The 16,943-nt window shown below is 42.5% G+C and overlaps 1 protein-coding gene across 1 annotated transcript in view; it reads left to right on the forward strand.

Annotated features, from left to right (window-relative positions):
- Positions 1-7,941: 7,941 nt before the first annotated feature.
- The window catches only part of reps2 (RALBP1 associated Eps domain containing 2), a 34,273-nt gene continuing 25,271 nt past the window's right edge, over positions 7,942-16,943 (forward strand). Inside the window, exon 1 of the mRNA XM_033620709.2 lies at positions 7,942-8,368. Within this exon, the coding sequence (XP_033476600.2) occupies positions 7,964-8,368 (405 nt within the window). The 5' untranslated portion in view covers positions 7,942-7,963. The remainder of the gene's footprint in view (positions 8,369-16,943) is intronic.

Genomic DNA, 16,943 nt, shown 5'->3' on the forward strand with positions numbered 1-16,943 from the left:
ATGCAAACAATAATGTGGGAACTGCAGTAAAAGTGCTTCTGTTTGTTCAAGCGTCCAAGGAGCCAGATAGGTTTGCTGATGTGAGACAGGCCGACCTCTCGCAGAAAAACAACGGCTCAGTCTGCTTCTGTTTGCTCAGTAACAGTGACTGAGCCGTCCAGTGTGGATTAAAGCTACAGTTGGTAACTTTATATGAAAATATTTGCTGAAACTGCTAAAATATATTCACACAGCGCTAAATAAGACATAATCTGTAAAAGAAGTCACACTCCTCTGCCTCCTCTGTGGCCTTGTAGCTTTTCTAATGGCTGCATGTGAAGGAAAACAGCCAATCAGAGCCGAGGAGTCTCTAAAGCAGCTGTTTTAGTGGCACGGCAAGGCAAGTTTATTTGTAGAGCACAATTCGTACACAAAGTAATTCAAAGTGCTTTACAGAACAAGAAAATGCATTAAAATCACAATACAAAATAAAAACATAAATAATCATTATAAAATGAACTTTAAAAGAGAAGAGTGCAGATAAGATCCTTTCAGTCATATGCACAGTGAAATAGAGCTGTTTTGAGCCTAGATTTGAACATTGTCAGAGTAGAGGCCTGTCTCACATCTTCAGAAAGACTGTTCCAGATTTTAGCTGCATAAAACTGGAATCCTGATTCCCCATGTTTAGTCCTGACTCTGGGCACCAGCAGGAGGCCGGTCCCTGAGGTCCTCAGAGTCCGAGATGGTTCATATGGCACTAACATGTCAGAGATGTACTTTGGTGCTAGACCGTGGAGAGACTTGTACACAAGCAGAGCTGCTTTAAAGTCTATTCTCTGAGCCACAGGAAGCCAGTGTAGAGACCTGAGCACAGGACTAATGTGCTCGTACTTCCTGGTTCTGGTCAGGACCCGAGCAGCAGCATTCTGGATGTACTGCAGCTGTCTTACGGCCCGTTTGGAGAGGCCAGTGAGCAGGCCGTTACAGTAGTCTAACCTACTAGAGACAAATGCATGGATCAGTCTCTCCAAGTCAGGTTTAGACACTATACCTTTGATTTTGGCAATGTTTTTTTTAGTGACTGCTAAGCTTTAAAATTAGAAAGTTTGTGACCCGGCCGCCATGTTGGATACAGTTCAACAGGACTACCAAGCACCGCTCATCAGCCAGACCAACTTTCTCATTATACAGTTAAAAAACAAAGACTGTATGTAACAATGGGCGTAGCTTCGGTGACGTCACCCCTTGGTTTTTGGACTCCCGTTTTGAAGCCTCAAGTTTGGCATTTCGGCCTTCGCCATCTTAGGTTTATGGAGCCAGACGTGACGATACTTCAATCAGGAGAGACAGAAGAATGAAGTAAAGATAATATTTAATACAGAATATGAGTGTACAGATTAGCAGATGCTGATAAAAGCCCCTTTTACACTGCCAGATTTGCGGCGAATGTTGGGCCGTTTTGCCGGAAAGCTGCGAGCGTTTAGACACACAGAGCCGGATTGGCGAGTTGATCCAAGGTGCCCAATTTTCTGCCTAGTAGGGTAGACATATTGGCGGAACCTTTTTGGTTTAAACAGAATGAGGCGGCCTTCCGCTTCCGGTTTCCGGGCTGTGGACTTGGCTTTGTTTTGGATATTGCTCCCTATATTTATTAATAACTTTTGTCTCGGCCAGCAAATTAAAATTTCCGACTGGATATATGTTAATCTGGATTCATCGGATTCATCAGAGTCAATCGGGGCTCTGGAAAGTTTTATTGATAGACAATACAGAGCCGCGAAGAAAATGCCAGGTCACGGAGCGCCCCGACACAAAAAATCCCGCAACAGGTCGGCTTCTTCGGAAAGCGCAGAGGAACAAACAATGGAAGTGGAGATATCTTTAATGCAATCAATAAATGAGCGACTCGGCAAGTTGGATATACTGGTTGAGCTGCAAAAAGATCTCCGTGACCTGAGACAAAGTTTAGTCAAAATACAAAACAATCTCTCTTGGGCAGCTCATATTACTGATCTTTCTAAAAGAGTGATGAAAATGGCAGGAATGATTGGACGAATTGTAAAGTTTTTATCTAAAGACACTCTTAAGGTAATATTTCATAGTCTAATCTATAGTCACATTAGTTATTGCTGTGCAGTGTGGGGTAATGCAGCTCTGAGAGATATGAGGAGGCTGCAGATTACATTAAACAAGGCAGCTAGAATGGTCTTAAGATGTGGGTTTGAAAAAGCAGTAAGTGAACTTCATGCTATGATGGGATGTCCCACAGTAGTAGAGCATGTGAGACAACATTCTGTTGCACTAATTTCAAAGATTCAAAAGTTTAGCAAGCCAGTGAGTATCAAGGACAAGTTGTTATTAGTGCGTGAAAAACATCAAGTCAACGTTAGAATAAGAGATAAAAATCATTATGTATTACCAAAAATAAAAACTGAAATGGGAAGGCGGACTTTCATTTTCAGAACCATTAAATTATGGAATTCATTACAATAATTACTCAGGAGTGGTTTGGCAGTTGGATTGTTGACTGTAGGATTTGTATTTGTATTTTAAATGTTGTTATTATCACAATATTATATTGCAAGTAGGTTTGCACAGTAGTGGTATTTCTGTGAATGAATATCTCATTCACATGAATATTTCATTTCATACATGCATTTGTTTGAATGAATGTGTGTATATATGTAGACATATATGGTACTCAAATTGTGCTAATGTATTTTGGCTGAGTGTGTGTGTGTCTGTGTGTGTGTGTGTGTGTGGGTGGGTGCGTGTGTGTGTGGGTGTGTGTGTGTGTGTGAGTGAATCTATATATGTATATGATTATATGTTTAAGTGTTATGATTACTGTATGTTTAATTGTTTTTAATCTTGATGTGGACTCTTGGAAGATTAGCCAATGGCTAAAAGAGATCCAAATAAAATCAAAATCAAATCAATTCCGCAACGTGAGGGGCTGTTGAAGACTTGTGGGAGGAGCTGTTGATGACGCCACACATGCGACCCACTGGCGGTGGATAAACAGGAAACAGCTAGTAGCAAGAGGGAAACGCAAACCTGACAGACACTGTAAAGATGAGCAACTGGGGAGACAAGGAATTGTGCGCCCTCCTTGCCCTCACAAACGAAGAGGCCATTAACCGTCAGATGACGGGGACGGTGAAGAACGGGCCGACTTATGAGAGAATCGCTGAAGGACTGACCAGGTCCCACGTCACTGTTTACATCAGATGTTGAGCTACACATTTTGTTAGTTGCTCACGCCCCCCATTGCCACGAAAAAGGCGCATTCTGTATAAAAAAAAGTAGGTAGGCGGCATTTTGCTGCGCTCCCCGATTTTGTTTTTATACTGCCAATGCTGAAAAAAGACTGATTGGGCTTTCCTGCAAATTTGCACAATTCCTATCTAAAAAGGGCTTAAGATTTTACAGAAGTCTTTGGTGCTTGGACACTGGAGGGAGATATTTTAGCAGCAGGATAAATCCCCCCCATGGAGTCCAGATACTGGTGGAGGTGGTGGTGGCTGATGACTCTGAGGCATATGAGGATGATGAATCTGTAAAAACTAGGTGGTGTTGGGGAGGTGGAGGGCACACATCATGGCAGCAAGAAAGAACTATATTTAAAATGAGGAGCAGTAAGATGATGGTCAAAGTTGTCACAGGGAAATTTAAGGTGTGTTGATTGAGTCACGTCATCATCTCACACATTGAGTAACATTACAAGTAAATGTTCCACCTTAAAAGTTGCCGGCAGTCGGCAAAGTGAATTTTTTTTTTTCTCAGACTCCAGCTGCTGTGAGAGGCAGGAAAACATGCTTTCATGTTATAGTTACAGTTTACTAATAAAACGCTCCACAGTATGAACAGTGGTTACATGAGCCTCAAAACCAGACACAACTCAGCCCTGAGCAGAGTGACCGTCCTCTACTGACCAATCAGACTGCAGTGTTCACAGCTCCACCTTTTAGATCCAGATCTGTGTGCTAGGTGCAAATATTTTTTATAGTTTTATTTTAAATGAAAGTAGGTCATCGTAAACTATTTAGCATTTGAAGATTAGATTTTGTGTTTGTACAACTAAGAAGAGTCTGTGTATTTCAGTGTTTGGGATGGACATGTGGGATGGGCTGCGTGATGAGTTAAAACAAATCACAAATATAAATCAATTTAAAGAATTAAAGAATAAAAAAGATATTTTTGTCAGATATATATAGACGCAGAAAAGTAGTGTCAGGGGTGTGCATATTTATTTTGTAACACTGGGTGGTACTTGAACTGTAAATAAACTGGTAAATAGACTGGGGATAGTTGTATATTAGTTGTAAATAAATTTGGGTCTTTGTTGAAATAATATATGAGTTAAAAGAAGAAATGTAAGAAAGGGGATAGTGACACAAGTTTCACTTCTACCTACTTCTTTTCGGACACTGTTGTCTTCTTCTTTTATGTTTTTTTATTATGTTTTAACCATATTTTCCCTTTTTTGTTGGTGTAAAAACAGAAATGTGTGGCTTGTATCGAGCTGACTGTAAAAGAGTAAAGCATCTGATCGTATCCACTCTGTTGCTGAGATAAGAGCAGCATTCCTCGTAGAGCAAATGACTGATTTGGCAAACAGGACACAGGATGGTATGCACTCAATTCAGCACACAATGACCCTGCACTGGGACATGCCAGAGTCAGCACTTATTCCTGCTTCCTTCAATGTGCCAAATCTCGACATTCAGGACAAGTTGTTCTCCAGTTTCTGCCTGTCTCTCCTAAAACATGGTTATCAGGCCTGAACCAGCTTCATTGTGTGAGTTAGACAATAAAATGCTGAATGATTTCAACCAAATCTCCCATGCAGTGAGCTCAGTGTGTGACGTTTATGTAAGAAAACCTGTAGAAAATCACAGTTCAAATTCCTGTCATTTTAAGTTAATCATCCATTCAGTCATGTTTACAGTTTGGTTAATTGTTCAACCGCTGCGTCGTTAAGGACGCCTGACGAAGCTGTTTATAAGGAACCAAGTTGACACAGCGCAGGCGAGGCAAAGTCTGCTGCCAGGTTTGCTCTTTAAATCTCACCCTCATGATAGCAGACTGTATCCAGCGCAACCACAGCTGACCACATTAAACTGAGCACTTGACCGACTATAAACGATCTTTTGCTCCCATAAAACATCATAAGTGTTTTTCCATAGAACAGACAACACCCAGGAACCACCTGGAGCAAAACAACTGAGATTTACCACACAGGACAAACAGATAAACCTCATAAAAGGATCCTGCTTTAACATTTTTTATATGATCAGTTACAGGACAGAGAAATGAAATAAAAACACATGTTATTTGCCATTGTGCTGCTCCTTTCATCCATCTATCCGTCCTTCTGTTTTCGCCCGCTTATCCAGGGCCAGGTCGTGGTGCAGCAGGCCAAGCAAAGTATTCCAGACGCCCCTCTCCCCAGCGACTCTTTCCAGCTCCTCCTGGGGAACCCCTGAGGTGTTCCCAGGCCAGATGAGATATGTAATCCCTCCAGCGTGTTCTGGGTCTGCCCCGGGGCCTCCTACCAGTGGGACGTGCCCAGAACACCTCTAACAGGAGGCGCCCAGGAGGATCCTGATCAGATGCCTGAACCACCTCAACTGACCCCTTTCGACACGCAGGAGCAGCAGTTTTTTTCTATCCAGATTAAAACTCAGGTCATGTAGAAAAACTCAACAGAAAATCTAAAGATCTCCCAGAACATATCCCATAACGTGAAGATTGATGCATTTTAATAAACTGAGGTAAAACACAAGTTACTTTAGATTTCTTTTACTCTGGGGTTTCTCTCAGGTCAGTCTGACACACTGATTCACATGAGTAGTTTTTGCTGTAGGGCCTCAGACTGCAGGTGTGTTCCTGAACAGATGATGGCAGCAGAGGCTTTTTAAGGGCATTAGGAGTTGGGTTTAAAAAAGATTCAAGGTTCAAGAAGTTTATTGTCATACACAGTAAAACAGTGGTTTACAGCATACAGTGAAACTCTTCATTGTTGGTGTCAGTTCAGTTTTCAGTTTTATCTATGAACCCCAATATCACAAATCACAGTTTGCCTCAGAGGCTTTACAGCACACGACATCCCTCCCTCACAGTGGATAAGGTAAAACTCCCCCAAAAAAGCCCATCGCACTCACTGACTGCTACAACTTCATCTGACTTTTTTTCCTTTCTTCAAACGCTGTCCCCCATTAACTATCTGTGACCTTTTATATTTTGTAAATCAGTAACAGCTGTGCATCTGTCTATATGTTAGTGTGTCTATGTTAAGGGAAAGGAAGGGATTAAAAAACATTTGCAGATGATGTGGCTCTGACAGGCCACATTTACAGAGCTGAGATTGAGCCACTTCTGCAGCTGGTGCTCAGATAACTCACTGGTTTTAAAAACAAAGAAAACCAAAGAAATTCACATCCATTGCAGAAGAAAATCCTCTCTGTCCCTTACAGCAATGCTCGGTTTGCAAAGGCTCAACAGTGTCTCTAAAGGAAGTTTTGACCGTGTTGATATTAAGACTTTTATTCAGAGTATATTGACCTTTAGTATTCAGAGTTGGGGAGGAGGCACTGTCTGTACAAAACAAGAACAAACTGTCTGGAGAACCAACATGCAGTGTTCCTCACATGACACATCAGAACATAATGAATCTATCTCATAAGATCACAGCCGATCCACTGACGTCTCTACCTTCAGGGAGCAGGTATGCAGACTAAATGAGGCGTCACAACATCTGTCCCACAAACGAGCTCTGATCACATGATCTTATTGATTTCTCAATGATCGTGCTTTTTATGACACTTGTGATGCTTGTTTTATGTGATGTGCTGCTGATGTGTTTCTTTTATGCTCAGTTGTGCAGAACAAATCCCCCTCGGAGCAGTAAAGGTTTTATTTATTTCTACTCCAGCACGTTTCAGAGGGAAATATTGTAACCTACTTTTTACTCAACTGCTTCTCTAACAGGTGTACTAACAGTTACTTTTCAGATTTATACTTTGCGTTAAAAACACAATGAGCCCATTAAATACAAGACGTCAAAAAATAAATCAGTGGTTCCTCATGTTTTTGGCTGATGACCCATTAAAGGAAAGCAGTGTCTGGTTGGGTCCCTCGTCATGTTTTATAGTTGTTAGCATCCATCCTTCCACCAAAAAGGGATTTTCCACTTTAGACTTCTCACATGGTTTAATTTTAAATAACTGTTTGAGGCCCAAAGAGGTCAGATTATCCAAAATTTCACAACAAAAGCAAAAACTGGATAAAGAATTAATGCAGCAGAGGGGGTGAAGGGGTCCGAACTTTCCCTCGGAGGTTGCGCCTTTTTCTTTCGCTAGATTGACTGGATTATCAGAGGATCACTTTCTGACAGGTTGTCTTAAATTTGTTGTACTGAAGTGTTTGTGTATTTTTATAATATAAATTAAAACATAAAATCAGTGTTGGGGTGTAACCCCTTAAATCTGTGGATGGCCCCAGAGAAACCACCGTGGAAGTCACTGTGTTAATAAACACTTGACAGCATTGATGGAAGAAGTATTCAGGGACCAGTTGCACAAAGCTTTGCTTTTTAGGTCCAATAAAAACTATGAAACATTACTATTGCAATTTCTCTTTCTCTTGAGCTCGACTTACTGGACCATAAGCACGTCTTAGTGTGATGCCGTGACACAAAGGCCCTAAATTGTGACCCCTGAATTTATCTTGTGCCTCTAAATATATATTGGTATACCTTTAATATGTTATGTGGGTGTCTCTCTCTCTCTCTCTCTCTAATGAAATTTTCCCTAGTCAAAGCACAGACTGAGTGGACTACATATATAGAGTGGTCTCCTTATTATGGGATGTTCATATAAAGCAGCCCCTTGTCTCTGACAGTCTTCCTGTGCTCTGCAGCCCCCTGCAGGCTCAGGCCGGTACTGCTACAACCAGCCATAATAGGCAGTAGGAGTGGATGATCCTGAACCGAGCAGTCAGTCTGTCTTCACAAGGAGCACTGCTGTCGGAGGTGATACCGCCCTCCTCCTCCTCCTCCTCCTCCTCCTCCTCCTGCCAAACCGACCGCCTCGCTTCCAGCTTGACACCGGAGCCGGTGACCGGAGCCACCGGAGCGGGATGCATCGATCTGTTTGGTTGTAGTGCTTCTCTCCGGCGGGTCCTCCATGCGTCAGCCCCGGGAATGGATCAGGAATCCGGTGCGGCGTCCGCAGGGAGCTTCATCTCCCTGAACGAGCACGAGCAAAGGTATTACTCAGGTCTCCACAGCCTGTGCCAGGCGGACCCCTCAGGAGCTCTGTCGTCCAGCAAAGTGGCGGAGCTGTTCAAGGCGTCTCAGCTGCCTCCTGAAGCCCTGCATAAAGTGAGTGCTCTGCGCCTGCTTGGTCATCACATGTTACCAAGTGTGAAGGGCTGAGAGCTGCGGCTGCTCATCACTGAACCTCTGCAGGGTCTGTGTGAGCAGCCACTGCTCTCTAATGTAGGATTAGGAGCCATTATATCAGCTCTGTGGGGTGTATTTATTATAGTGTGTGTGTGTGTGTGTGTGTGTGTGTGGTGTCAGAGGGAGGTTTTACACACCTCCTTTCTTTCACCCCTCTGTCACACAGCAGGGCAGTCCTTTTACAATCACTGCATTAGCTGTACATCTGTCTGTATGTCCCCTCCCTGCATCTGTAGCACCACAGAACATATTTTACAGTGAGGCTCAGAGCTAGAGTTTTAGCTGAAAGATAAATTAGAGATGTCTAATTTGTGTGCACTAGTTGTCCACATTATAAATCCTTCTTAGCTCAGTTCATGTTATTCATGATGAGCTTGTTTACTACTACAGGCAGAAAGTTCTTGTGTGTGTTGTACTCACCTGCCAGCAAGAGTTCAGTCTGCAAAATCTCCTCTGCTTAAAGGACCGTACCAGTGGTTCTGCATTTTAGCTCCTTTACGACTAAATACATTCACTTAACCGTTAACTGTCATTTTGTCAATGAATCCAATGATTGTTTTGTCTAGAAAATGTTGGACAATGATGCTAAATGTCTGATTTCACAGAGCTTAGTGTGAAACATTCAGATTGTTTGTCCGATAAACAATCAGAAATCCTACAAAACTGAATTTACAGTGATTTAAAACTGAGAAAGGTCCTCACTCCGACATCGTTACATATCAACGTTTGGTCATGAACTTTCCACGCCCACATAGGACGTGAAAGGCACCCTGGGTGTGTTGGTTGTTGACGTTCTGGGAGGCTGTGTCAAGTTCTGCCTGTTACATGCCTTGTCTTCTTTCAAAATACACTTCTGTTTTCACAAGAAATTTACCATTTACATACAGTCTCTTTCAAATTAAAAGCACTACGTTGGTACAACACTGCAATTTGACTTTTTTTTTCCCCCCCCTTCAACAACAAAAACACAGAACAGGGTTTGGCATTAAAATCTTACGGGACGCGAACACTGCTCTCTCGGGTGAAAGTCGGCGTTTGTTGGACCCATCCACCACCCGTCCCACCTGCTCCAGTTGGACTTTCGCAGCCTTAACATTCGTCCTTGTCCCACCGTGTTTCCCCCTGACACCATTGGACGCTGTTAAACTATAACAGTAACAGGCCGCGAATCATGCCGACGTTCAAAGACACCGTTGGTTTTCATTGGTTTTTGACGCCGCATGTCACTGCCCAAGCGCTGGGTTTCGATGACTTCGCAGTGAGACCAGGCTCTCCTCACAGTTTAGAAGTTGGGACCAGAAAATGTTTACAACAAAAAATATTTAAACAATGTTGTCGTTGGTTTTCAAGGTAGTTGCAGTTCATTATCTGTCTATCAACGATCGTTTTAGCGCTACAGAGAACAAATTTGCAAATCATGCTGCCTCATTTTTAGTAGTCGCTACTCTACGGTTCCAGGCAGCCATTGTCTTCCATTCATTTCCATCACAGAGAACGTTAAAGCAACACTATGCAGCTCCATGATTTCAGGTGGTACTGCTCGGTTTCGTTGGTATCCATAAGTTTTCAGAAAACATGCACAAATATGGACGAAATGAACACAGAGAACAGACAGAGGGCTCCATCCGTGTTCAAACAAGTATCTAATATTAAGCATAAATAAGCCCAGAGTCTTAAAAATGAAAAGTTAAGTTCATAAGCAATAAAGTGCACCTTTGCTGTGTTCAATATACTCAGCGGTTTTGCTGCCACAGCCTCATTTGGTCTGGTGTGACCAGGCGTTTATGTTAGCAGCAAATGGTAGCACACTTTAGCAAGATGTTAATGTATGAAGGGCACTTGACCTCTTCACTTTTCTCCTCTTGTGCTCCTTTTACATTACGGTTTAGCCCAAAATCATTGTTCTGTAATTGTCACTCGTGGCCACAATAACTGCTGTCAAACCAAAGTAACATACAGTCACTTTAAAGGAGCGGTGTGTCAGATTTAGGGGGATTTAGCGGCATCTAGTGGTGAGGATTGCAGATTGCCCCCAGCTGAAATTCTCCCAGTTAAGAATCCTTCAAGGTTCATTGTTCAGGAGGTTTTTACTGGGACCCAAATTATCCTCAGAGGTCTCTATCTCTTCAAAACAAACAGACCAGGTAATTTAAACCAATAAAAACACTGAATCAAGTAGTTTCACAGTACAAATTAGTGTTTCTCTAAGATTATTTGGGTCGTCGGAGACGGGCCGCTAGCCTAGCACCTGCTAATCTGCTAACCTGTTAACGACAGCGGCCGACTTGAAAATGCGAATGGCCCTAGGCAGTGTTTGGTTTGTCCATTCTGGGCCACTGTAGAAACATAGCAGTGCAACATGGCAGACTCCGTAGACGAGGACCCGCTCCCTAGGTAGATATAAACGGCTCATTCTAAGGTAACAAAAACACTGTGATGCTTCTTTTCAGGTGATTATAAACTAAAGAAAACACATGTTTTATATATTAAATCCCATTTCTGCCGGTAAATCCCCCTGACTTTTACACACTGGACCTTTAAGTCTGCGTTCATTTCTGTCAGTCATGTTTTTGTCTGAGGTTATGCTGTACAGACTTTTCCAAACTCACCACAGTAATGTGAATGTGACAGAAATTAATGAATGGAAAACAATGTCTTCCAGGAGCAGGAGAAAAAATAACATCTAAATAACTAAAACTATGCAGCATTTAAAAGAAAACATCTGAGCTGTGAAGTATGCCTGATTTGTAGTTAGGGATCTAAAGCTTGTAAAAACCCTGGCTCTGGTTTTTGGCTCTGGAACTCCTAAGTCAGAGGCGTTCTGCTGACCCATCACAGGCACATAAACATATTTTTCCAGCTCAGATGAACACAGCAGGTCGCTGCCTCCAATTCACTCCACTCACAGTCCCGTGGGGGTCAGCTCCCGGCGATCGCAGCCCATTGTGTCTCTGTGTGGGTGTCAGGAAGTTTGGCACTGAGCTCCGCTTCCTTCCTGTCCGGCCTGGATCGCCGCCACTACACGGGGGTGATTGACACACAGCCTTCTGAGCTGTGTTTGGCCCGGCTGCAGGATGCCTGCAGGATCACTCTTGGACTCAGCGCTGACTTCTGGGTCATTGTGTCAAACAGTATCAGAGAGTCATAAATGGTGCGTTTCCTCCAGGGTTTATGATGACATAGACGTCATGCTATGATTCAAGATGGTTTTTGCTGTAAATACTTTCTGCTGTTTGTCAAAACAAGGAGCTGTGTGTAGAGATGTGTTTTGTTGAGTCATGACTACATTGACCAGATTTACAGAGAAGGATCTATATGTCTGGCCTGTGTTTACAGCAGATACGTAGCAAAGCATGACACGTCTTCCTGCTCAGCTGTCATTACTGACTGAAGCCGGGAGTCTCTTCCCACACATTACTCTGCAGTGAAATCAATTGTTATGCTGATTTCATGGACTCAGTGTTCAGCAAGTGTTTTTTCCTTTAACGCTTTATAATGTGAACATGGTAACAGCCAGAGCGGCCGTGTGGAAGCTTAAATGCTGAGTTGAAAGTGCCTGAACCACTCATTAATGTCTGTTTGAGTTAGCTGTCAGGCTGAAGGTGAAGTCTCTGGTATGTGCTGACTATAGTCACATGTTACATGTAATGCTGTGTTGACAGACATTGCTGTGGAACCTGTCTGGCTGAACAAGGTGTGGCCTTGTTTCAGATATATTTTTACCTGGCGCTGTCACATCCAGGATACACATGTTATATCTTTGTTTAATCAACTACATTGTTTTGTTTCTTGCGGCGAGGCTCAAGCACAGTCAGTCTGTTGATCCACCCACTTAGGTCAGGACTGAAATACTGTAACTCAACATCTCTTGGATGGATTGTTATTGAATTCTTAGAGAGTGAATCCTACACCCAATCAGCAGATCAGAGTTTTCACTTATCCTGTGAAATGTCTGAACATCTACCACCTGGACTGGCACAAAATCTTGTTCAGACATTTATGGTTCTCAGACAGTGAATCCTGATGACCCCTTAAAGAAGTACTCCACTCATTTAGGGTGCTTTCAGACCTAGAGTCGTCTCCTTTGGTCTGAATCAGGGACTAATTTTGTTCCAATGTTGTATAATTGCCTAGAGTTGGTTTGTGTTCTCACGGCAGCATTTACAAGCAGACCAGATCAAATGCCTTGTGTGAGAAAGCTGCTCTTGATTGGTCAGAATTTCCATGTGGGAAAAATCCAGGAAGTAAAGCAAACGTTGAAGAAGAGTACACTTGCAAGATAAATGTGACACTTTCTAATGTCACAATGGAGGGACAACTACGCAGGTTGATTTTAGCGCTGCTCATCGTGGACTATATTGCTGTCATTGTTCATTTTAGTCAAATCATACGGTTTGAAAACGAGGCGCGGCTCCAACTAGAAAACAATGTTTTGATGCATTGGATGTGCTGAATGTGCATATTAAGGCAGTACAGGAGGAGGTGCACATTAATAATCCTCCAGGACTGTAACATGCTCATGTTTAACCCAAACAATGTGTCATGTGACTGCAGTTGGTTCAGATCCAGGTCGGAACACTTTCTCACCACAAACCAACCGCACCAGAGTTCATTTATAACCAGACCGAGACCACCTCTTCAAGAAGCTCTCAGTCTGGTTGTTTTGGTGCGCACCTGAGTGTGATTGCTGTGTTCACACCTGCCCAAACGAACCACACTGAGGGGGCAAACCAACTTGAGTTTGATTGAACTGAACCACACCGGGCAGGTGTGAAAGCACCCTTAGAACGGCTCTCCTAAAACAATCTCAGACTCACGATGGACAGGTAAAAAAGGATCCAAATCGATGCAGCAGAATCAGCGCTATCCTCTTTTTTATTCCACACAGTCACCGGGGCAGATGATTTATTAATATGCAGACAGTCATATCAGTGATGACATTATGCACGCTGAAATGTTTTTGGCATTTTTCCATCTTCCTTAAATAACTCTCCCCCTCGGGCCATAGATCTGACCAGACCTGCCCGCCTGCTTCTTCAAGGCCTTCACTGGTGTTCCTGAAATAATCTCATCCATCTTTCTGTGCTGACCTCAGGTGCTCTCACCAACACTGCAGACCTGACCTTCGCTGTCTGTCTGCTCAGCCTCTCTCTGGCCTCTGGTTGTTTTGGGTCTCATCACTTTGTGAAAGCTGTTCAATGAATACAATGCAGGTCAAGCAGAAATAATATCTCAAAAGGCGATGTGAGCCACACGCACTCCACCCGCCCCTCAGCCTCATTAGACAATGGGTATTAACAGCTCGCCTGTATTTTATATTTCATAAACACACACCAGCAAATGTTCTTTCTCCTCTGTGGCAGAAAACTGGACTTTTGGATCTGGTATGTTTATAAAAAACATTTAAGTCTTAAGCACTGTTAATCCATTGTTGCCAAAAGAAAAGCAGCTTTTCTCTATTGGTTTGTCATCTGTTAGTCACCACCTCCATGTTGAAGCTAAAACAGTTCACAGGGCCTCTTCATGTGTCGTTCTCTCTGTGTCCAGGCCTTTTAATGATAATGATAAAAGTCAGTTTTGCCTTTCTGAGTTACTGGAATCATCAGAGTTACGATTAGGTGGATGAACTCTAATAAAATGGAAAGAAATGGGAGCATAAGTTCACTGTCAAAAAGACCAAATCTCTTCTCACAAACATTAATGGGGGAGTGATGAACATAAAGCACAGTTCAGTAAGTCCACTCAGAGTTTGATGGTTTTTGAAGCACAGAGCAGTCAAGCCAACGGCCCCGCAGCCTCTGGGAGTTTGAGGTTGTCTGTTTGGCAGTTGTGGACAGACCTTTAAAGGCCTATTTGGGGTTAGACTTGGTTTTAAAGTTCAAGTTAGGATAAGATTTAAATTAGGGTTAGGGTTGGGTTTAAGCTTTTAAGCCCGGTTTCCACCAAACACTTTCGGTATGGTACCTTCGGAACCAACAGTAACCCTTCAGACATGGTGCCTAGACCCTTGTGTTTCCACCGCAAACAGTACCCTTAAATGAGGGCGGGGTTGTTGTCACTCACTGCTCCGTCCAGCTCTCACTGTATTTCCTCATTACCGGTGACACAGATGGAAGTCTGCACCTCGTTTATCGTCCACAGAACCAACATTTTCAGAACAAATTAAAACTCTTTAGTCCGTGACCCTTTACTTTCCTCAGAGTGAGGATTAGAATATATGCAGTTCACATAACCCGGCCGAAATTCATACATATAAATGCTTTAAGATCCACTCATTACTAAAAGTGTATGTCATATAAAAACTAAAGTAATGGTCAAAGTTGTAATTTGGAATATTTAAGTTGTGTTGATCAAATCATGTCATCAGGGGTTTTTTTGGGGAGTTTTTCCTTATCCGCTGTGAGGGTCATAAGGACAGAGGGATGTCGTATGCTCTAAAGCCCTGTGAGGCAAATTGTGATTTGTGATATTGGGCTTTATAAATAAAATTGATTGATTGATTGAACTCATGCATTAAGTAACATTACAAGTTAACGTTCCACCTTAAGTACTCCACCCCCATTTTGTGGCAAAAACGCCTAAAATGACATACCCAAATTAAAATGACTGTAGCTTCTGAACCGCTCTGACTACATGCATGCATGAGGTCTTGCCAGAAAGAAAACTCCCTGAAGTTTCTTGTGAAAATGTCAGAAACACTCAAGGTGATACAGAGTAATGGGCCTCTGAAGTCACCAAATAAATTGAAGATTTTGCCCAAAAAAAAAAAAAAAAAGAAGAAGTTTTTCAGGATGAATAATGGTCTGTGGCTTCATCTGAGCAGGTAAATGACACTATGGGGCTGTAGGCACACTATCAATGAACAATTGTTTCAAATTCAAAGAAGACTGCTCAAAGTATGACCATTCTACAGTGTTTTTTCCATGAAAAGATCCAGGCGGAGCTCCAAGAGACAAAAGCGCTCACTCGGCTTCAAAACAGTACTGTCAGTGATCAAACAACACTCAGCCAGTTTCTAACATTGTAATGATTGAAATCAGGTGATTGTGATAGCTGATGTTGTTTTTGACACAGAAACACCATAAAATATCACCAAATAAAGCCACATGAAACGTGACAGTTATGATCCCACTTTCTAGACGGCGTATCTCAGCCAAAAATAGTGGTAGGAGTGAGACTCCTACCTTTTATAAGCCAGCTAAGTCCCCACTTACAGCCCCACATAAGATCGCGAGTCATCCTTTAACTTTTCCCGTCAAAAAACGGCATGACATGACTTGTCACCACTCATCGCGATTTTGGACTTTGTGTGTTTAGGCTGCTCTGGTGTGAAATTCATAATAAATAAAAGAAAAACTATGTTATTTTTGAAAAGTCGAGAGCTTCCTGAATCTGGCAATACCAAACATCACATGGTTTGATGACGGAGTGCGCCTGGGAGATACCATTTAACAGAGGAGGAGGGGAGCGAGGACATCGGCGTCCTGGCGGAGTTAGAGAGGTTAAAAATCCCAGCAGTCGGCTCAGACAAAACCAGCCACAACTCAGTCCTGAGCAGAGTGACCGTCCTCTACTGACCAATCAGACTGCAGTGTTCACAGCTCCACCTTTTAATACCAGATCTGTGTGCTAGGTACCCCAACAGAGGGGGGACCAAAAACGGTAACGGTACGTAATGGTTCCACTGGTACCATGCACAACTTTTCACAGTGGAAACAGAAAACAAGCATAGTGAACTGAACTGCTCGGTGGAAACAGGGCTTTAGTTATGATGGTTAAGGTTAAGGTAAGGGGCGAGGGCCGTAACTCCACTGCGATAAGGTGATGCACGGCCTGGTGACCATTCTCTGATTTGCTATGAAAATAAGTTGATTCACACTGGAATTTTTATTTTGTACTTTGAATGTAAAGAAGGTGCCAGAGTACATAAATATATTGTTTATCAAAAACAAAAAAAGGCTGGGAGAGGATCCCCCTCGACCCCCTGACAGAGGTCCAGGCTAAGCCCTTAATGTACTCATATTGTAGATTTACACTCCTGCATGCCTAACCTGTGCAGGGCTGCTGCCACTGGATTTGCATTTTTACAAAGATGAGTGTGGACATCAGATGCAGAAAGGTTGAAAATAGGCAATTCATTTATTTTATATTCTGATAAATATTATTATTATTATTATTATTATTATTATTATTAACTGACCCCCTGCTTCTCGTCATTTTGCAAAAGTGCCCCAGTTTCTCTGGTCAGTGAGTGTCATCACATGTATAACAGTACAAGGTGGTGTGTGTTAATACTTAAATGACAAAGAGGAATTTCTGTTATTCAAGGTTGCCTTGTTTCAGTTCTGTATTTAAGAGACAAATATATGTGATGTCACAGATGGAGGAGCTTGTTTTCACATCAACACAGTTCTTTTTATTCAAAACCAAATTTCCTTCTGTTATATTTTTGGGGAATTTTCCCTCATTGTCCTACGTAATCCTAATCTTCTTT

This window comes from Epinephelus lanceolatus, chromosome 6, assembly GCF_041903045.1.
Source record: "Epinephelus lanceolatus isolate andai-2023 chromosome 6, ASM4190304v1, whole genome shotgun sequence".
In the NCBI taxonomy this organism is placed as follows: Eukaryota; Metazoa; Chordata; class Actinopteri; order Perciformes; family Serranidae; genus Epinephelus; species Epinephelus lanceolatus.